Genomic DNA, 21,795 nt, shown 5'->3' on the forward strand with positions numbered 1-21,795 from the left:
GAAGAATTGCAATTAGGATCAACTTGTCCCAACTGTCGTATCGTTTTAATATTATATAGATGTTGACCAATTTTCAAGTTTTCCCGGAATTCTTCGCAAAAGCTCCTATCTTACAGATTTCTCATAAATTTTAATCATGTTCGTCTTTCGGGCATGTATTTAATCCCGCAGTACAAAAACAATATTTTGTTTTATAAATAGAATCAGTTATTGTTACAAATTATTGCTCAGAAGGTGGCTCTTCTCTACACAACACAACCCTGCACTCATAAACAGCTGGTAGAGACGTTTTCCATCTGATTGTTATGTAAACTCCGTGCCTCCCAACGTAAACAAACAACTTGTCATTCCAGCTTAACGTCTCGTGCTTTCCACTCCTATTCGCTGAGATGACATACATTTCTGTAATTATAGTTAGTTCTTTAAATTAAGTTCGTAAAGTTTTTCATAATTTTATTGAAATTCACGTGTGTAGATTCAAAATGTCTCTAAATAGTATTCGGACTTTCCATCGCAATAGTGGAAAACTGAGAATTAGTATTTCATCATTTAGCCAATTTAGTTATAATCCTGTGTTAGGAAGGCGACTCGTCAAAACCGATGAAACGAAAGTTAAAGTGTCCTTAGTGAAAAGGATATCGCAAAAGTTGTTTGGAAAATATTTGCTTACCACAAATATTGTGGGTTCTGGTATCTTAATGATCTTCGGTGACTGGGCCGCTCAGGAAATTGAATATCAGAGGGGGTTGACTACAACCAGATGTGACTTGACAAGAGTGGGTAAGAACTTAAAGAAAATCACCCGGCATAACGTAAATAAATTATTTAGAACAAATTAAGTGAAATTTTGTGAATTCAACGCGCTAACTGTCCGGCTCTCCTCACAAATTCGGCATCCTCATATACACAGCAATATGAGTCCGTGGTACAGAAAAGCCTTGGCATTAGTTGTTTACGCAACAATTCGTTAGAATGTCATTTGCCCATTTATTTATCCAAAGTGCTGAGTTCACCATCATTTTATCTAGCTATTTCCCATTGCGATTTTCATAATGGTTTGTAGGAATTTCAATATTAGCATAGCAAAGCAATGGGAAACGTGTTTAAAGATTTAGTCATATTAATCTCCCGTTAATTCGCTCACTACACATCAGTCATTAGCGGTCTAGTCCAAATAAACAATTAAAAAATAAAAGCGCACACTTACTGATAAATCGCTAACAAAATAAATAAAATGTTGACCTCAAGATAATTTGACGAAATGTTCATTAACTCATAAGAGGATTGCAGTGAAACGTGACTAGTTTTTGATAATGCAAATTTCGATTGCCGTTTTAAAGCGATAAAGCTTAGAATGTAGAACAGAGAAAGCAATGAATTATATGTTCATATTAAAATATCAGCAGCAAATATCAGGATTAACAGCGGTTTGTATATAATTCAAAACTGATTCCAGGTCGTATGTTTCTCGTTGGTGCCTTACAAGGCCCAATGCACCATTACTTCTACAAATGGATGGATACCATCTTGCCGGTTGTGACAATGTCTTCAGTTTTCAAAAAAATTGCTTTAGATCAGGTAACATATGAATAGAACCACTAGAAGCAACATGTATTGAAATATTAACATGCTACAGTTTGTTATGTCGCCGGTATGCATTGTAATGTTCTTCTATTCAGCGGGCTGGTTAGAAGGCAAGAACACTTCACAGTGCAATCTTGAATTGAATTCAAAATTCTTGACAGTATATACGGTAAATAAATTGGTTTCAATGTAGAAAAAAATTTGCGATTTAAAACTGGCAACTGTTCGATTTTTACAGGTTGATTGGCTTGTCTGGCCTTTTGCACAGTTCTGTAATTTCTACTGGTTACACCCAAAATACCGAGTGACTTATGTGAACGTAGTAACAGCATTGTACAATATTTTCTTATCGTACATAAAGCACGAAGAAGGGGTAAAGCTTCAAGAGGTTGCGATGCAGATTTCAAAATAAGCCAAAGCATAGTTTCGCCTGATGTGAAAGGGCGTTTGTTTTTATTGTACTTAATACACTTCGTTATCATAGAGAGTATGAAATGAATACACAAATTTATCTGTGACGTAAATTTATTTCCTTTAAAATAAACAATTTGAAAAATTAATATTACGCTTTTCTGTATTGCATACAATAAATTGCCTGGAACCAAAAACCAGTTCGGGTATAACAGCGTAAAGCCTATGAGCTAAATTTCTCACTTCGTTTCTCGATCAAAATTTTATAAGCGTTTTCAAAATATTTAGAAAGCAACGGATATACTGGATCATATTGAGTACTATTTTTCCTTCGTATGATTTCACGATAACGATGGATCGCCCCAGCTACCAGCTCCAATCTTAAACAGAAAAAATAATAAACTGAATTCAAAGTAGAAATGTAAGCTACCTTTCGCGATCCGAAGTATGTCCATCTAACCACTGGATCAAACGCTCATTCGACCAATTTGCAGCCGTATGTGGACTTTGAAGCTCACTGCCTGCATGTGTAAACAATAGGAACAAGATTATATGACAGGGAATGAGTCCATCTTGCTCAATTTCCTGTTGAGCCAATTGCTCTATTGGCAAAGTGATCAAAGTCGACATTGCTCGTAAAAATCTAGAAAAATAGCATTAGAAATACTAAACTTTAAATGAAAATATCCCAAGGAAACTTACCGATACGGTTTGCCGATTGATGACAAATTCTCCACAATTGGTTTCAATGCATTCTCCAGATGACTGCAATCATTCTTCAACCTACTTCGACCAGCCGAGCTGACAGGGCGTAGAATCGATAAATTATTTACAAACAATTCAATGCAACGTGTTGCTATTTGTTCTCCGCTGCAATTCAAGACGCCAATATTACTCCTCCCGTTCCGAACTTCTGTGGAAGAAAACCTTACCATTCCGAAACTGTAGCATGATCCGCAAAAGGTAGCATATGAAGCGACCAGGATCGTTGCAGGAAATCTTGCAATTCTTTCATGTACAATGAGGGTCCTGCTGTAGACAACTTATCGCTATTCAGTCCAGGCTCACGGTGCATACTCAGCAGAATTATTCCAACAGTTGCTGTCATTGATTCTAGTGTTGATAAAAAAATCAACATCTTAAGTTACAACCAAAAAGCTATTAACATGCCTAACAACTGCTGCAAAATTGCCAAAATCAAATTTTTCCCTTGATTCAAGTTCTTGATGATACTTGCAGCCGCCTCCGGTGGAAATTTCTCTCCTAAATTGTTGACAAGCCGCTTTACACCTTCTGCATGATAGTGTATAATGTTCGCAAGATTTGTATTCTGTATTTGAGCTGCATTTGGTTGGACTGTATTTTAAAAATAAAAAGTTCAGCTATAGAATGATAGAACCAGAGTTTAAAAATGTCCGTTTTCTTACCAACAACTTGTTTCGAATCTGTTCCCAACTTGACGTTAGCCTCAATCTTTGTCCAGAAGTCTTTATTACACGCGTTGAAAGCGGCAGCAACCAACAAAGATAGTCGGTTATCAACCATCGCCGAACTCAACTCGACTGACGCTGCGCGAATTAAATTATCCGCATTATCCGTTGTTGGACTGTCTATAACACCTAGAAGTGTTGCCTTCAAATTAGCCCCGCACTTAGACAAATAACCAGCCTCCAAGGACTCGAAAATATTTTCGCCAAATATCTCATTTGACGACAGGCGTGATTGTAAAACTTTTGTTGCGGATAGAAGATTTGGTAGACCCTCCTGAAGACATTGTCCTATATGCGGAGCACACTCGGAGAATGAAGTGCGCAAAAGGTTTTCTAATCGCTTATAGAATTTCGCTTGTATATCGTTATTTTCCTTAAAGGCATTAGTGTTTTGGAACTCATTCAGCAGGCATTTTTGCAGTAATGCGATCTGTTGGCAATAGTCAAATAGTTCGTCGGTCATTAGCCACGTCAATGATTTCCATAATTTTGTACGAAAATGTTGGGATGTCGTTAGGCTAGGTGTTTTTCCAGGCCCTTTGGGGGCTGATGACGTTGATGACGATATGCTTCGTAGCTCTTTTGATGGGTCGGTTTGCGAAAGCTTAGATGAAGTAAGCGTAGCGACATCGGTTCCAGCGAAGCATTCTTTTATGGAATGTGTGATTTCATTGAGGAATGTTTCGATTAAATTATCGATGCATTTCTCGATTGTTTGAAGATTTACAAAAATCTGTAAAATGAGAAGATAGTAAGTAGTTGGCATTTTTTTGTCTATTACATAGCTTATAAGAAATATTATTGAAGCTAGTATAGAAGATAGTGTATCCGGATAGCTGAGTGGTTAGAGCACAAGACTGTCGTACGGAAGGTCGCGGTTCAAGTCTTACTGGTGGCAGTGGGATTTGTATCGTGATTTCACTTCGGATACAAGTCTGTGGCGAGCGCAATGCTGACCACATTGCCTCTTATAGGGTACCGTAAACCTGTAGTATACCGTTAGTCTTGAATGAAGTTCTCTAACACACTTCAAGGCTCTAATCTAATTGGATTTTTGCGCCAACGATTATTATTATTATAGAAATAGAGTGCTGACCCACAGCTTCCACAGCTAAAACAAAAAGATGACTTCGCCCTACACTCCTCAAACCTGTACTGGATTCTATTTTCAGAAAAGTGATCTCAGTGAATACAAGAAGTCGGCTGTTAGCTAAATATGCAATACCATGCTCGAAGGTGAGGGATTACAGGCCGAAAACAAGTTGAATGATCAAACACAGAGAAATATCTCCAATAAGCAAAACATCCCAATGAGCGATTACAACTTCGAACGAAAATTTACCTATTTAAGGGCTTTACTCCTAACAGAGGGTATCGAGGTATAACGGGGAATCATCACAGCGAGCAAAGCCTTCTATGAAGTCTTGTCCATATTGTAGTGAGGAAGGCTGGTCGACAGAAACAATAAACTGCGCATCTTAGAATACTACAAAACCACTGCTATTATGTAGTTGTGGAACGAGGGTACTGAGGAAAGTATCGAAAAGGTTCATCAATTCATTTCACCGGGAGATTTTAGAGCTAGCGAACAAATGAGGTTCTTACAAAGCTCGAAACAACCACGATATACGAGTAGCAAGCCAACCACAAGGTGAAATAGGCTGAGCATATCAAATGAGTGAGCGGCCAATAATTGGTAATCACCCTGCGTTCCAGCCTCCCAACTTCGCTACGTTGTGCTATAGGTCCCTGGGTCTAGCTGCTGCACTCACATTGTTTTGCAGACATTATATAGTAGTTAAGTCACTGTTAATTATCATAAGTACCGTGTAAGTGGCCTTCTATACTTATGTGCACCTTAACAATATTTTAAATATGACAAAAGATACCTGAATACTTCCAGTTACTTGTGCCTCTTTACCATCTCTTAGGCCGTTAACTAAATCCTCTTGAGCCAGATTATTAAGTCGTTGCCGGCTAGAAATCACAAATGCTCTATCCTCCCTTATAAAGTCGATTTTATTCAGTTGCATATCCTCCACCAAGGGCTCTGCGAAACGAAAAATTAATGGATGAATGTCGAGTTTTCTTATTCAATTACTTCATGCAACTTACCTAGTTCGAATAGGATTGCCGCTTGCTTGCTTGGATCCCGTGTATTCCGCAATTTATTCGCCAACTGCAATAGATTCCCGCAAGAACGTAAAATGTGCGATGCATCATGAAGGCGACCCAAAACTTTAGTCTGACTTTCAACAATAGCAAATTGTCCGCCGATATGATTTCTCAGACGGTTTGCACCATTTTGCAAGCGCTCCATGTGACCAACTACAGTGTTTAAAGAGGTATCTAGGCGGCCTGCATGGGTTGCCTGTGATAAAAGTGCTCCATGTTGGTTCCGCACTTGAGATTGGAGTTCAAGTGAAAGAATCTCCAAACCATCGGTAAGTTTTTTGATTTGGTCAGAGATCGTAAGGGAACTGGTGCTAGCACTGTCGCGCTTTTCCGAGAGAAATCCCTTATAGAATGCTGAAAAATGGATTGGCGGAAACTGCTGACTATGCTGTGGTATGCTAAGTACACTTACCATCCTTTTCAATTTCGTCACAAATATTTTCAGTCGGCATTTTCACTAGTTAATGTTTATATTTCCCATCAATGACAGACGCACTTCTGACGTTGACAATTTCTTATTTACTAACCTTTTACCTACGGATTTGAATGGATCATCGGTAATTTTACAGAGTTTATTAACATTAACTGCCATATTAGTGGAATTCAAAATAAAAATATTTATCAGATGTAGTTCATCAAAATCAATTCTTAAATTCAATGAATTCACTTCAATTCGATTCAATCAAATATTCACCACACACCGCTGTAATGTTAAACCATATTAACTCCGAGAGTTAGTACTCCGAAACAGATTTGTTTTGACTTCGTCTAGACGAATATTCTGTCAGTTTCTAGTGCTAGTTTTGCTCGTCGCAGGTTTGTAAAAGCGTCTTTTGGGAGATCAATATTCTTGAGGAACTATGGGACGCCGAAAATCGAAGAGAAAACCACCACCGAAACGAAAAGCTATTGAACCGCTTGATCAACAGTTCAATTGTCCATTTTGCAACCATGAGAAATCTTGCGAAGTGAAAATGTCAGCCAAAGTGTATTTTCATTGTTCACACTTATTTTATCTGAACGTTGTTTTGCAGGGATAAGAGTCGAAACACTGCGGCGATTAATTGTCGTGTTTGCCTGGAGGACTACCAAACGACAATCAATTTCCTTTCAGAACCCATTGATGTTTACAATGATTGGGTGGACGCTTGCGAAACTGCTAATTGAGGAAGTTTAGACTATTTTGAATCGGATCAGTTAGTAAACCGCAAGAGAAGACGAATACAAGAGAAATTAATCTACTGCACGCATAAAAGATTGTAATGAATCATAGTTCTATGAAGTAATTTTAAGTTATTTTTCAATTTGGTGAAAATACATAATCTTCTAATAAACCGGAAAGTATGTCTTTGTTGGAGAAGCCAAGTTAGTTTCGAAGAGGTTGCGTAGTATTCTATTCTTTTTCGCAAGAGCATCTAATTTAGCCATACCTATTTTCATTTATTAAGTTTGTTGAAGTAATCGGTAAAGGCTGCCTTATTTCTCAAAGGTATTCAACTCGGAAGTTCGCATTTTTTTCATTTTCTAATAAATCTCTCCGCGAACAACAATCATCTGTCATTTTTACAGACGCACTTGATAAAGGTTAAGTGTAGGAAAACATTAGTTGGCCGCAGAACTTGTAGACAAAGTGAAATAGAGATTGATTCGCAAACAATTTTAACATGGGGTTCATAGATTATCCGCTAATCCAGTAAAGTTTCTGTCTATTGTAAGTAGCACTGTGCAACCAACTAACCATATTCAATTAAATAATTTCTAAAGAAGAGGGGTGCAAATGTGTAGTACTCTTGGAAAAAGTATTTGGTATTCACCATATAAAGTTCAATATAGAAAGCAATAGAAATATCGGTCTCCTCTGCTAGAAAATACGACTGTCGGACTTCTTTATCGCAACAGATGTTGACTTTTATATGATCTGGCTTCTTTGGTTGTTCAGAGTATTTGAAGTTCTTCTTACGCGTGCACATGGATTATCATTAAGGAATATATCAGCTAAGTGGAAAAATGTAAGCTGGATATTGTTAGAACAAACTTACGAAATGATATTATACTGATATATTTCGTAAGTGCCACTGATTACTCAACTGATTTTTACTCCGAAATATTTTATTCATGCATAAAACTGATGTGTTCCTTTAGATTCAAGCTAATTGGTATTTTTTTAGAAATTTCTATTTATCATCTGGCTGAGCTCTTTGAGGCAAGAATTTTAGGAAATCATCACCGCCCTGTTAAAAATCGAACTGTCCGCGGTGTGCCCGTGCAAGCACAATTCAACTTCAGCAAGAACAACGTACAAATGAGTTATAGGCCACACAAAACACGGTTCCATCAGTCCAATTGGTATTGGTATTCTCTCCTTAATCTTTTTATATGGAGTTTTCAGGTCCTTCACGAGTTTTTCGTCTGCGTTTTCTGATTGAATTAATTAAAATAGCTCAATGCTTTAGGTACTCGCTAATTTCCTCCTCAAAGCAACAGTTTACACTCTAGTTGATGTTTAGATTTTTGCAAAGGAGATATTTCAAGATCACTCCAAGATTTAGTTGTAATTTGTTGGTTTCATTATATTCCCTCCTTGCCAGCCAATCGAGCTTCATTATTTAACATTGTTCAGTTGGGAGAGAGCAACTCCAATTCCATTGTAGGGGTACATATGACTCCGACTTGAAGTTACTGTCTTTCGGCCTCGTACGATCCATTCACTTTAACTCTCCATACTTTAATCCAGTGCTCAATTTTCCCGAGGTGAAAGTTGAGCATCTGTTACAGTTTGTGAGTTGGAGTGCTGCATTGTCGAGGATGTCAGGTTATCGTCTATAGGTAAGTCTGAAGTGAAAATAGGATACACTTTGTGCTATTGTTGCTCGTATATGATGATTCTAGGATGCAAAGGCTTTGTAATACTCGAAGCCTGCATTAGACAAGGATTGATCAGTCACTGTTTCTAAATAGTCCAACACCGCGTCCTTTTCGACATCACTTTCTGATAACACCCCCTCGATTTTTGTAGAAGATTCACATTGTTATAGACACCTCATCCCTTCAGTGGTTTTCTAAAGCGATTAATCATAGGTTGTTAACAATGACGATCTGAACTTCTTTCCCGTAGACCTTTAAATCTCTTTAACCTCTGGTCATCATCAACGGCGCAACAACCGGTATCCGGTCTAGACCTACCTTAATAAGGCACTCCAGACATCCGGGTTTTACACCATTTTAGGCAGGGTCTTCTTTTTCTACCATAGATATTACCCTTATAGACTTTCCGGGCTGCATCATCCTCATCCATACGGATTAAGTGACCCGCCCACCGTAACCTGTTGAGCCGGATTTTATCCACAACCTGACGGTCGTCGTTATGTAGGCTACGGAATCGTCCATCCTCATGTAGAGGGCCAAAATTCTTCGGAGGATTCTTCTCTTGAACGCGGCCAAGAGTTCGCAATTTTTCTTGCTAAGAACCCAAGTCTCCGAGGAATACGTGAGGACTGGCAAAATCATTGTCTTGTACAGTAAGAGTTTTGACCCTATTGTGAGACGTTTCGAGCGGAACAGTTTTTGTAAGCTGCTCTGTTGGCTGCAAACAACCGTGCGCGAATGGATCAATCAAGATTTGGTGGTCGCCTTTCAGTTTCCGCTGCTGATCTTATCAGCTTGGTGAAAAAGACAATGTATGTGGGGAACTTCCTAATACCCTAATTTCTAGATAAGAAGCTGAATTAAGTATATATTTATTTAAAGTAGGGAAAATGACTATAAAAAAAAATGCTAAATAGTAAGTAAAATTTGTTTCTCCCTATTATTTTCCCCCCACTGTATATAGTACAGTCTTTATGTGGTCGAATCCTTTATCATTTCGCTTGCATGGTTCAACAAGAATTGTGCTATGCAAAAAGTACCGTAAACTATAGATGCTCTGCCATTCAACTCTTTTCATGTATTTCTTTCTGGTTTGACTTCTTTTAGCCCAATATGAGAGATTTTATCAAGTCCAGTGGATCCACCACACCGTTCATTGAACGGAGCTCTCCCCTTATTTCATCCTACTACGCGTTTATTATGGATGTTGGTAGGCTCGTACCTCGTTTGAACATTCCTTTCTTTAAAGGCGCGGCAGCATTGTGATACTCTTTCAAACTACAATGATTTCAGCTTTATAATACAGGCGAATTTGCAGTATTAGTTATTTTTTACTAGACATAATAATTTGAATACATATTTGATTCGTTCTCGTTCTTCAAAAAACTTTTTTGCAGTTGTTAGTCCATATGACAATCCTGAAGGCTTCTGAACCCTATATCCTTACATTCTTATATCGAATGATGTCTTCAGCCAAAAAGTCTTCCTGGAATATGGGGCTTGTGAACTCTATGCATGACCCTGCACTACTGTTTATATCAACAGACTTAGGGGTTGTAATCCGCGACAAATACCCGAAAGCCAGACATCATTTTTTGGTTCTACCAAAGTCTGATATACCCAGCATTTATCACGTAAGCCTTTCACTCCACAAAAGAAAGATAATTTGAGTTTTTATCTTTATCTTTTCGTCTCAAATCCCGTTAAAGGTAAAAAGAAAAGATTTAAGTTTACTATATGAGCTACATCTGCTGGCCGTCAATGTGATAGAAATACTTGGCATGAAAACTGACGATTTCAAAATTGGATTTCATGCTTTACCCAGCATGCAAAGACTGCATTTGCATGTAATATCAACTGACTTCATTTCGTCTTGTTTGAAGACTAAAAAGCATTGGAACAGCTTCAACACTGAATTATTCTTAGACTATGAGTGTGAGTCACAATATGTTTGTACACAGTATATTTTCAGACTAACTTGAATTTTCAGATGTTCGCAACGAGATTGAGGTAAACGGATCCCTTCGCAGAATCGATAAACAAAAAGCTTCAGAACTGTCGGCCAAAGAATTAAAGTGTAATCAGTGCAACCATGTAGCTAGTAACATGCCTAATTTAAAATCACATTTATTAGTTCATTCTAAGCGGTAACATTAAGCTTCGTATATTATAGCGCAATATTTGATATCTTGAATGGTTGAAAAACATGTGCTCCCCGCGAGCTCCCGAAAGCACTAGCGCAAATAAAACAATATTTGTAGTAGGTATCACATGCATGACTTATATTAAAATTAAAATACAATAATACATACGAAATGTAACAGATATTCAATTTACATTTAATACATACAGTTATTAGAAAATGTGTTTGTAATATTGTTAAACGGTCTCGATGCTGATACTGGCTATTTTGAAACCTACTGAAATAAAGACTCGTATATTCTCGACCTAAATTAGAATCAACATCTTCTGGTACATGTCCTGAATATTTTATTGTATAAAATGAAATTATAATAAAAGTGGCATACTTAATAAGAAACGAATAACAAAAAAACTTCAGATCGGATAAGTAGTAATAGTTGTCGTAGCTAAGATCCTCCGACAGTACAATATTTTGTCTTGCAATAGTAGTTATTTTACTGGAAGTGAATGGCAATCAAGACAGAATGGTGTCGTCGAGATCTTCTTCTTTTCCGATTGGTTGCAATGCCACTTTGCGCAATACTTTGCTAACCACTTCACTCAGAGAATCACGAGCTCCCGACTCTAGCAATTGCAAGCATTTCTGGTAGGTCTCCTCACCGGATCTCAAGCGCAGGATAGCGTTCAATGCGATTTCTGAATTTGATCGGACATAACTATTCTTTTCCTTGGTACCATTGACTAACATGGGAATTACTGCCTTGATCAGCTCAGGAGTAGTCTTTTCTGTAGGTACGACCTTCGCCAAGTAGTTGCAAGTTTGTGCAACAAGTTGCTTCACCTCGTGACTATTATGATTCATGGCGCGGACAAATGGGGTGACAAGCTGTTGAGGTACAGGAACACCTTCGTTGAGGCAATATTGAAGGAGATATCCAGCACCACGAACTCCGTTGCGGGCTACATTCACTTTATCGGATGAAATAGAAGTGATCAATACCTTGATAATCCTTGCTTCATAGTTGCTTGTGTAAATTGTGCTAGGGCTTTCCTTTAGAGCAACGAACAGGGCAACTGTACGACCATGCTTAAGGATTACATCGTCTCCGCCATCTTCATTCAGGAGATGCGTTTTCATGAAGTCATCAAGCTGATCCGCGGGCATATATTTGCACAGTGCTCCCAAGCAACCACCTACTGCACTGCGCGTCACGTCCTCCGAATGTGAAAGCATTGAGCAGAGAGTTACGTAAACCTGTTTCCTAAGGGGATCACTCATTTTCTCGCCAGCTGGAGTGATGATGCCACGCAAGGCTTGCAACATCGTCTCACGGACAGAAGAATCGTCGCTTCCCTTGATACCGTTGTGCATTTCGATGAATAATGGGTCGGCGCGTGTGTGTATCACAACCAGTTCTGCTAATGCCTGCCCAGCCTTCATGCGCACTGCTCGGTTCGGATCGTGTAGTGCTTTCAAGAATGTCGTTTGTAATTGAGGTAAGAACTGTTTCAACATGACTCCAACCTTATGTAGGAGAATAGCCAAAGTCTCTAAAACAGCAGCTTTCACTCCTGCATTGAATCGATCACCAAGAATACGGATTAGAGGACCAGTAATGTGAACTACAGATGGTTGCAACGATTGTGCACTAGTCAAGGAAATGATTTCTCCCAGACCTTGAGCCGCATTCTCTTTCTCTTCTGGTAGACCATTCAATATTGCCTCTCGAAAAACAGGAAGCAGTGGTGATATGCCTTTAGGTAAGCAAAAACCTGGAAGTTCTTGTCCTTTCAAATCGCTAGCCGCAAAGCGAACTGCCTGCCGTACATCAGAAACATGCGCAATTTGTTGGGCTGAATCTAGAGTCTTGATAACGGCATTCAATGCGTCCCATGACCTTTGAAGTATTTCTTTGTCGGAGTCCGCAAACAATCGGAGCAGTCCACGGAGAAGTTGTGGCACATACTGTGAATAGTCGCCTGGAGAGTGTGTGCAGAACACGGAAAGAAGTGTTGCTGCCGCCTTCATAGATGCAGCATCACTTGATTTTGTTGCAGCCATCAGTGTGTCCATTATAATTCGAACACCTGTCTCGTCGCTCACTGATAAAATAACTGCTTGACAATATTCAAGCTCCTGTGATTCACTAGGCTTTCCTTGGGAGTTTGCTAATGCTTGCAGCAAAGCTGCTAAGATCTTAGGCAAATATTTTGTCAATGCTTCGCCAGCTACGGACACTAAAATCGAAAGGGCCTTTGTGTTCACTGGAGGAGCAGTCAATTGCGGGACTAAGTATGGCAAAACGACACGTGATTTGATAGCCATAACTTGCCGTAACCCATCCAAGGTGTTCTCTGCGATCTCGGGATCTGGATCGGATAATCCTTGGAGCATAGATGGAAGAATATCATCCAAGGCGCGGGACCCTACAGTCGAATGCAAAGAGTCGAATGTCTTCGCGGCAGCTTGACGCACCTCTGGTAGTGGATCACTTAGAGCCTTGCGAACTGTAGGCACCAGGCTGTTTACAAACGCTGTCACCATATCCTTCGAAGTAGATGCCATAATTTCCGAAAGACCAATACAAACTCCCTGCCGCTGATCAGCTTGATCGGAATTCAATCCTCGCTCTAAAATTGGAATGATTTCAGGAAGCACGCGTTCTCCTAATTTTCTTACCAAGTCACCGAGGGTTCGTGCAGCCACCTGCCGTTTGTCGTAGCTTGTACTGGCTAGGCAACCTAATAGAAGTCCAAATAGGGTTGGCAAGATTTCACGTAATGTGCGAGGAGTGTTTGTCACAACAACCTTCCAGACGTGAAGAGCCGCTTGTCGCACCATCAACGAGACATCACTGCGGCCCATATATAATCCTGCCAAAACACGATTCCGCCTCTCTGCACCCAGGAATGTTATAATAGCTGAATGAGACTGCTCGGTACCAAAGTTATCGTCCTCACTAGCAGTTTCTGTAGTCATTTTACCCGATACACCAGAAATACGGTACAGCAGGTCTCCTAGAAGTTGCACAGAACTGAATCGGATTCTCCAATTGTCATCAAACAGTCCCTTCTCCAGTTCAGGTAGCAATAGGGCCACCGCAGAGTCTGCGTATAGGTTGACAATTCTCTGACCAGCTTTTAAAGCTGTTTCTCGAACATATTCATTCTCATCCGCTAGTGCTTTTAAAATAGGATTGATAATTTGTCCGATATAAGGTGTAAATTCTTTAGGGAATGCTCCAGGCATATATATAAACATCATAATGTAACCGTCTTTTACGTGTGGTGCAATATCGTTTCGCTCAGCTGTAGCGATGATCTCCGGCATCAGCTTGTGGAGCTTCTCCACTCCTAAACCACCTACCACTTCAGATAAGCCTTGGGCTGCTCCCGAACGATCTACACTACTTGTTTCTGATGTCAAAGTCTTCATCAGCCATGGCAATAGGTCCTCAAATGACGACTCACCCATTCCGCGGACCATTGCACCTAATGCACGCGCCGAGACTGCACGAACTTCTGGTACGGGATCCAAAAGTGATATTTTCAATCCAGGAATGATATTGGGTAGGTATGGAGTAAGATCCTTCTGATCCGTCAACGAGTACATATTTCCAATGATTTGCGCCGCCATTTTTCGTGTCTCTGTCGAACGATCCACGAATGCTCTCTGCACCACCGGCATGATCAAAGCAAGCGAAGGAGCATCAATGAAATGCACGAATTTCGTCTGTAGTAAACTGTGAAGACAAACTGATGTATTTTTCGAAGGATCCTCTAATGCGCTCAGCAAAACTGGCACGATGGCTTGAATTTCAGGATTTTTGATGACAGATCCAATGACCTTTAGAGCGTCTCCGCCCGCTTCTTGGACTTTCGTGTGGGAATCACCCAACACTTCAATGAGTTTCGGCACAATGCTCGGTAAACACGAAGATAGCTGCTTAGGCGCGCAATATGCCATAGCACCCAAAAGCTCTACCGAAGCTGTTTTGGTACGCCAAGAATCTTCGTCCAGAGCATTTAATAACGACGGCAGGACAAGTTTTACACCATGCGCTGATAATTTTCCCATCACAACTTTTGCCGTATCGTCAGCTGCCTGGCGAACGTATTGAGAAGAATCGCCGAAACACTGCAACAAATGTGGCAAGACGTGAACAATGTACGGTTCGAAGAGGCGGCCTAGAGTCGTGCAAAGCATTTCAAATGCAAACAGGGCGCCCTCTCGGGCTTTGTAGTTTTTCTTATCCTGAATATATTGCGTGAGTTTCGACATGATGTCCAACTGCTTTAGTGACAGAATGCCGAGACCCTTCACGATACCTGCAATGCCATAAGCAGCACCGCGACGTTCTCCATATTTCTCCGACTTGACCAGTTGTTGCATTAATTTCTTAACCATTGCCGGTGCTTCGTCTTTAACTGATGGCATCAAGTGCGGCAGACAATTTGAAACTGCTTCCTGAACTTGTTGCGAGGGCGTTGATAAAGCCGATAACAATCGTTTTACTATAGGCTGAATTCTCGCATCATCCTTGTCCAAATGCCGTGCCAGCGAACCCATCAAAATAACAACTGCTTGTCGGATATTATCGTAGCTACGTGAATCAGGCGCTTTATCCAAAAACCCTTCGAATACTGGAAGCAATTTAGCGATTCTTGCCTTTCCGTGTAAGTCTACAATAGCCAGGGCAGCCGCCAGCATTTCTTTGTGCACGATCTCTTCTCTATCGCCCAAACCTTGGGAAACCATAAACTGAATCACTCTATCCACGTCTTCAAGACTGAAGAATTGCGCGATTTGGGATATAGCTATAGCTACACCACGTCTTGGACCCCACTGGTCAATTGCTGGCTCAATTTCCCTATCAAACTGGTCAAGCTTTGGAGGAATCATCGTTAGCTTTTCTTGATAAATTTCTAGAAGTTGATCCAGAACTATTTTAACTAGCGAAGAATCCAACTTTAGTATTTCAACAAAGGCGAGTGCAGCAGCTTTTTGGATGCATGGTTCAGGATGAATCACATCGCCCATCAGTTCTTCATACATCATTAGCGGCACTTCAAAACCAGATTCCTCCCATAGTTTCTCGGCAAGCAATCGATTTTCTTCCGACACATCATGTTTCGCCACCCAAAAACGTCTGGTAAGTAACATTGCAAAATTGTAGTTTTCCTCAAAACCCGGTAAGGTCTTTACTATTATCGTGAGTGCTCGCAATGCGACGTCTCTTACCGCTTCCAAATTATGCTGCAGAGCAGTGAGAAGAACTTCTATTTCCTCCTTGCTCGCTACTGCGCAATATTCTCCACCTGAACTACTTTTGGCAACTTCCAGCAATGCAGCTACAGCATTACTTTGCACTCGACCTCGATAGGTACAAACCAACTTGATTAAGAGACGAAGCATTTCCAGACGCGGCATGTATTTTGGATGTTTATAATCGGTGGGCTCTCCGTTGACAGTGTCGCCCTTTACCTGCGCATGTTTCTCTATGAGCTCCACTGCAATGAGCAACAAACTTTCGTCCCCCGTGATAGGCTTAGCAGTCACAGCGCGCTTCAGAAATTCAAAGGCGTAACAAAATGCTGGGGCGGGGAGAAGACCTTCTTCAAACGTGTCGGTATCCGCGTTCTTCCTCACCGTCTGGTTGTAGAATTTATTTAAAGTGTTAAACACATTTTCATTGATGTCTTCTTTCTGCCAATCTTCGTTTAAATCACAATGAGGTTTGCAGAGTCGAATTGTAGAAACGGCGAGTGAATGGCCCAAATCTGATAGAGTGTTTGCAAAGCAAGTCGTCCTTAAGTACATGTATAATTCTAAAAGTTGAGACGCAGCCAGAGGAGATTGCAACACATTTAGAATAGAACCCAACAGTTTAGAGAAGTACAACGCGACCTGCTGCTGATTTCCTGCACATGCTGCTCTGATAATCGACACGAGGGAAGTCACTTTGTTGTGGAGTAGTCGCAAACGATTTTTAATTGCACCTTCTTTCGCCATTTGATTTTTTATAGCCTCCTGTTGTTTTGGAGTTAAAGTTGGTGGTTTCGATTTACCTTCCTTGCGACGTTTTTCCTCGATCTCTCGGCGTAACTGTAACTCCTCCAACTGCTCCTTGTAGCTATAAACTTTGTTCTCACGTTTCAACCCGGCTGTTTGATATATGTCTTCAACGTTGGGCATTACTGATTTATCGTACAATTCACAATCTGGGGTGAGGTATGTGAAATATTCGTCGTCCGTGACATTGGACATTTCAGAATTATTGAGCTCAGTTGTCACCTTGTTGATCAGAATCGGTAAAATTATGTCAGGGCTTATTTTAGTCATACTTGCCAGAGTATTTTCGTGCATCCTAGTCGGATCGTAGTTGTCTAAAAGTGTTTCTCGAATTTGAGTAATGTTCAGCGAAATGAAAGATTTCGGATCCAAATGCAGAAAGTCGCGCACAATCGTTTCCCAAAGTTCGTTATCATTTGAAGCGACTGCTTGATGGTGCGAGCAGAGCAAGCTCCCTGAGGCAATTATTTGGGCGTCTGCTGTTGTAATTTCCTTGAATTGACAGAGAGTTTTGATCGCATCGGCAAAAGCATAAGATGGAGTGTATCCTTCCTCGGTGGTACTATCGCCTTCATATATTATCTTGGCTTGTTGTATGTGGGCAGTCATTTCAACTAAAAGCGTTCTCGCATAGGAAACTCCATCCGAATGGTTTATGATTTCCGGTATGAGCTTCAAACAGTACTGGCGAACTTTGCTCGAAGAAGATGTGATTCCGCTTATAATAGCCTTGTAAATAGGTTGAGGGTCACCCTTTAATTTATTGAAATGGTCAGTCAATAATTTGACGGACATCAACATTACGTAGCAGAGTGTGTCACTGGGAGCGGCGGCAAGAAATCTTTCGGAAACGAAGATCTGCTTATTCATATCCAAGATTATATTCCAAAATGAACTTAATTTTTGCATACTTTGGTCTTCAGTTTCCGTTTTCAAGATTATACAAGCTGCGCATACTGCTTCCGAGAGAAGAGGAATTTGTGTAGTATTCTGGCTGGCTTTTTCCACTGTTTTCACCAGCAGGGGCGAGAGGTCAGCGTCATTTGATAGTTTTCCATTTTCCAGGCAAGCGAGCAACCATTGTAAATAAGATACTCGCACTGATTGTGACGTTGACTTCATTTCCAATCCTTTCCTGAAGATATCCATAATCCGTTTCGGTAATACACCATGGAAATTGTGTGACCATAAACTGAACATATCCAGTGAGTGGCACAACACTTTTTCTTGAATTTCCGTTTCAAATGCCTTTGAGAATAGATCTGTTACGGTTGTCAGGATCGCTGATATGTTTTCTTTTGGCACTGCATTATAGCTTAGATTTCCGGCACCCTAAAGAGAAATACGCAAAACATTATAAGGGCTTTTATTTGTAAGTGCTATTTTTTAGAAATTCACGTACCTGTAACAAATTTATCCTATATTCAGCTACCGTGATTTTCCCATCGGACCCGTTCAAAATTGCGAATATATTGTTCACCATGTCCTCAATTGCCTTGGGCTGGGAACATTTCGAGCTAAGTTTCTTGAGCGACTCAACCGATTCACTCCGTGCGGTGTCATCTTTCGAATAGAGGTTTTGCATTAGCACCTTCCCCAGGTTCACAGCATATTCGCTGACGTCTAAATTGAGTTCTTGCACAATCATACCAACTCCTTGAAGGATAATTTCTGGGCTTCGTAGCATTGCACGCTGGAGGGCTGGCAATACACCCGACTCGAATTCTTGCTTTGTTATTGAATGGATAAGAGGTTGACAGGCGATAATACAATTGGGATGCGGTTTAACTTTAACTGTTATTAGTCCCTTCACGAAATGATCCAAGATTTTAGTTTTGTTGCTTTCCAGGAGTGCGCTCGTATCACTTTGAGTCTGCTTAAAGCGAATCATTAGCAGAAGGAACACAATCACATTGCTGGCTGGTTCTTTATCAAGAAATTTCTTGAAATATTCATCCACTAACGCTTCTTCTTCTGACCATAACTCAAACAACGTCTTATCTGCTTTTTCGACGACTTTAGCACTTCCATTGGCCAATGCAATTTGATAGAGCTGCGATTGATATTCTACTAACTTGGGCAATTCTTGTTGGGTAACTTTTGAGTCTTTCTTTCGATTTTTGATGATAATCGTTGTCCATAATAAGGCAACGACGGCAGCGAATGCTGCCTTCTGTGCCGGAGCATTTTGAAGATCTTTTGATATTATCGTTTTGAATACTCCGTTGAAATGTTCTAGTGCCAATTCGGGGTGTTCTCGCATTAGATCCGATATGAAATCTCGAACTATCAACTGCGATCCAGGATCTTTGTATTTTGTTAAGGTGGTTCCGACCACTTTACAGATACCGCGAATAGTTGAATTAATACCTATAAAGGGTTTAGTTTAGTTAAAAATCTTAAGAACAACCAAATTTAATTTAAACAATAAAGTCAACCGCACAAGGAAGCAGTGAATACATGCCTTTTGAACTGAGGCGGTCTAAAGTGCTGATCCGCAGAGTTTGGTTGCCGAAGATCAACATTTAAAAAACAAAGCTCAATCGTCGTTTGCAAATCCGAAATCTGCTTATCTCCTCAAACGGCAAGCAAGAGGAACCTACCACTTTTAATTTGCATGAACGAAAACACTGGAAAAGGTAGACTACAAACTAAGCCTCGGGATACTACATTCTGCAAGAGTGGATAACCCTACCCACAGCGCAAATGATTTGCTGGAAGAAATGTTGCTCGGAGAGCACATTCCATCAATGACATCAGCGCTTCCGACTGAAAACAGCGCTGTTGAAAGACTGCGCAGGTAAACCAACAGCGTTTGTGTTTCAATGAATTTGCTGGTTGTTCCCCGCTGAAAGAAAACATCGAGATAGCGCGTGTTCAAGAGCTCTAGGTGAACAACTTCAACAGCAACATTTAAACCTCTTCTTCAATCGACACAGCACAGGCAAACTTAAAACTGCATTCTAGCGATCAAAGACCAAACTGTCGTTGGGTTGATATAGCTGAAGCCCTGGTTAACAGGAATATAACAGTGCCTCTGGCGACAGAGCAGCACAACACGTGAAAGCCTACAATTTAATATCCTTTTCCTATACCAGGAAGACAAATATCATGTGTAACAACACGCCGAGGCAAGACATGATTTTTCATTAACCTTTTTAACTGTAACAAAGGTGGGGTTTCGCTATAGTTCGGAAAAATACTATGGTTAAGTGGAAGTCCTAGATTTTACGCCCATTAGAGACAGAAGTTTCCAGAATAGATAAATGGAGAATGCCCAGTGACATATTTTTTTCGAAGGAAAGTCGAATATTCCTCACTGTGAATCCCAAGAGGGAAGGTTGCAAAGCCTTTTAGGAACTCCCCAATCAATTGGAACTGCCAATAGGATACCCTTGTTGGGCCTCTACCGACCCATAGAAAGTGTAAGCAACTCAGATTCTATCGTTGGAGCACTAAGCTGCGACCTTTCTGAAAGATCAAACAGGACTTGGGCAGTCGTCTGGCGAGGCACTAAAGCTTTTAGGGACCACATATGTATATTTCCTTTCTACTGAGTGCTACGAAAGAGAGTAGCACTTTGAATAGCACGATAAGATATTACACCAATTCTTATGAGGGGGCATAGGCTTTGAATAGTTGAAATATTTTACCTATCAAGATTACGCATACGCTGTTATGAATCGAAAGACCCATTTGATATCGTCTTATACTGCCACCATAACTAGAATTAGGGTCAATAAAATAAACGTCATTTGATAGCTCCATGAAGTCCTTTAGACTTATTCGCATTCTACTTATCCAATCAACGACATTCCTAACCAACCGGTAAATAATGACATCAAATGGAATTTTCGATGTATTTGAAAAAGGATCTACTACCAAAAGTTGAGCAATGTGAGTGATTTTCATGATGAAATGCAGATCCATAAATTTAAAAAAGTTCATTTGTACTGATCTTCGAAGACTAGCCACAATGTTTGTGAAATTGAAGGGAGTTTTACAGTTTTGAAATTGAAGGGAGTAAACAGTTTTTTGGGGAAACTGAAAGAAATCTGGAAGCATCTAATATCAGTTGCATTGTGAGTGTCCAAATTCAAGTAGGTTGGGTTGAAGCTGATAGCCGGGCCAACTTGCTCAGGCAAGTCTTTCGCAGTCCTGCCCAGTCTTTTCCGCATTTACATCGCAGCCAAAAGATTTTCTAACTTCATGCATTCTAATTTATATTGAATATGCGCGCACATATGCAATAAATGTGTATTAGGCAAACTTCCTGGCAGTCAGCACAGACAATCTTCATACATTGAAATCGCGAACAAAAGATGCTGACCATCTTCCCATTATCTCTCAGATAGAAAAGTGTGATATTTGTAACAATGGAAAAGCCACGAAACAAATTATACACAACAAAATATTGATCGCATCACTGTAAAGTGGACACGTCCCGTTCGAAGGATGTTCATGGCCCTGAATACTCAATTAGATACTAAAATTGGGATTGGAGATACGCCTAGAAATGCTTATCATCGGCAAGTCTAATTAGTCCAATATTGTGAAATTTGCGCATTCGACACGATGCACCCGCAAATCATATTCCAATCCATAGACTCACCTGGATTTGACAGCACCGCCGACACATTCTGAAATAGCACATGCCGCTCTTCGACGCCGACATTCAATACACGATTCGGTAAATCCCGTAGAGCTTTCGACAACTGCAACGATAGTTCCATTAAGAATTCATTAGATTTATGGGAAAATAAATTTTTTAATTCACACGAATAAAGACTAACCTCAGCATCTGCCATTTTCCTCAGGTTTTTCCTCCTAAATTTCCAGCCCTCTAGTGAGTGTCTATCGTTTGACGTGACAAAATCTGACTTGAGTCGATGCCGATGTTCACAATAGTGGGTAAGGTTTTGACGTACAACCCAATAGGAGTTGTTTTCATTCTATCCCTTTTCATCTAGTGGATTAGAAGCAAGTTAAGGATTTTGCCGGCTTTGGGAGATTAAATGACATTTAGCCAGATTGTTTGTGAATAGATGTTAATAC

The 21,795-nt window shown here is 40.2% G+C and overlaps 5 protein-coding genes across 9 annotated transcripts; 3 read left to right on the plus strand and 2 right to left on the minus strand.

Moving 5' to 3' along the window:
- The first annotated feature begins 309 nt into the window (after positions 1-309).
- Positions 310-2,144, plus strand: LOC119658887 (mpv17-like protein 2). Its single transcript, XM_038066677.1, has 4 exons — positions 310-780; positions 1,457-1,578; positions 1,637-1,753; positions 1,823-2,144. The coding sequence occupies exons 1-4, from the start codon at positions 483-485 to the stop codon at positions 1,994-1,996; spliced, it is 711 nt and encodes a 236-aa protein (XP_037922605.1). The 5' UTR covers positions 310-482; the 3' UTR covers positions 1,997-2,144.
- LOC119658885 (conserved oligomeric Golgi complex subunit 5) lies at positions 2,092-6,263 on the minus strand. Its single transcript, XM_038066672.1, has 9 exons — positions 6,073-6,263; positions 5,601-6,014; positions 5,375-5,535; positions 3,423-4,218; positions 3,166-3,351; positions 2,928-3,108; positions 2,698-2,865; positions 2,426-2,638; positions 2,092-2,375 (listed from the first exon to the last, which is right to left on the minus strand). Exons 1-9 carry the CDS (start codon positions 6,110-6,112, stop codon positions 2,219-2,221), a joined length of 2,316 nt encoding a protein of 771 aa, XP_037922600.1. The 5' UTR covers positions 6,113-6,263; the 3' UTR covers positions 2,092-2,218.
- Positions 6,264-6,410: 147 nt separating this feature from the next.
- LOC119658889 (transcription elongation factor 1 homolog) lies at positions 6,411-7,001 on the plus strand. The gene is made up of 2 exons (XM_038066687.1): positions 6,411-6,636; positions 6,695-7,001. The coding sequence occupies exons 1-2, from the start codon at positions 6,521-6,523 to the stop codon at positions 6,825-6,827; spliced, it is 249 nt and encodes an 82-aa protein (XP_037922615.1). The 5' UTR covers positions 6,411-6,520; the 3' UTR covers positions 6,828-7,001.
- Positions 7,002-7,048: 47 nt separating this feature from the next.
- On the plus strand, positions 7,049-10,888 carry LOC119658886 (aprataxin-like protein). Of its 4 annotated transcripts, XM_038066675.1 has the most exons (5): positions 7,133-7,149; positions 7,230-7,371; positions 9,923-10,159; positions 10,235-10,460; positions 10,516-10,888. In XM_038066675.1, the coding sequence occupies exons 3-5, from the start codon at positions 9,935-9,937 to the stop codon at positions 10,674-10,676; spliced, it is 612 nt and encodes a 203-aa protein (XP_037922603.1). In that variant the 5' UTR covers positions 7,133-7,149; positions 7,230-7,371; positions 9,923-9,934; the 3' UTR covers positions 10,677-10,888. The 4 variants fall into 4 exon arrangements, with proteins under 4 accessions (XP_037922604.1, XP_037922603.1, XP_037922602.1 ...); XM_038066676.1 differs by lacking the exon at positions 7,230-7,371 and having other exon boundaries at positions 7,049-7,149; XM_038066674.1 differs by lacking the exon at positions 7,133-7,149 and having other exon boundaries at positions 7,174-7,371.
- LOC119658884 (eIF-2-alpha kinase activator GCN1) lies at positions 10,784-21,652 on the minus strand. Of its 2 annotated transcripts, XM_038066670.1 has the most exons (4): positions 21,534-21,652; positions 21,353-21,455; positions 18,143-19,110; positions 10,784-18,072 (listed from the first exon to the last, which is right to left on the minus strand). In XM_038066670.1, the coding sequence occupies exons 1-4, from the start codon at positions 21,546-21,548 to the stop codon at positions 11,182-11,184; spliced, it is 7,977 nt and encodes a 2,658-aa protein (XP_037922598.1). In that variant the 5' UTR covers positions 21,549-21,652; the 3' UTR covers positions 10,784-11,181. The 2 variants fall into 2 exon arrangements, with proteins under 2 accessions (XP_037922598.1, XP_037922597.1); XM_038066669.1 differs by lacking the exon at positions 21,534-21,652 and having other exon boundaries at positions 21,353-21,473.
- Positions 21,653-21,795: the final 143 nt, after the last annotated feature.

This window comes from Hermetia illucens, chromosome 6 (genome assembly GCF_905115235.1).
Source record: "Hermetia illucens chromosome 6, iHerIll2.2.curated.20191125, whole genome shotgun sequence".
In the NCBI taxonomy this organism is placed as follows: domain Eukaryota; kingdom Metazoa; phylum Arthropoda; class Insecta; order Diptera; family Stratiomyidae; genus Hermetia; species Hermetia illucens.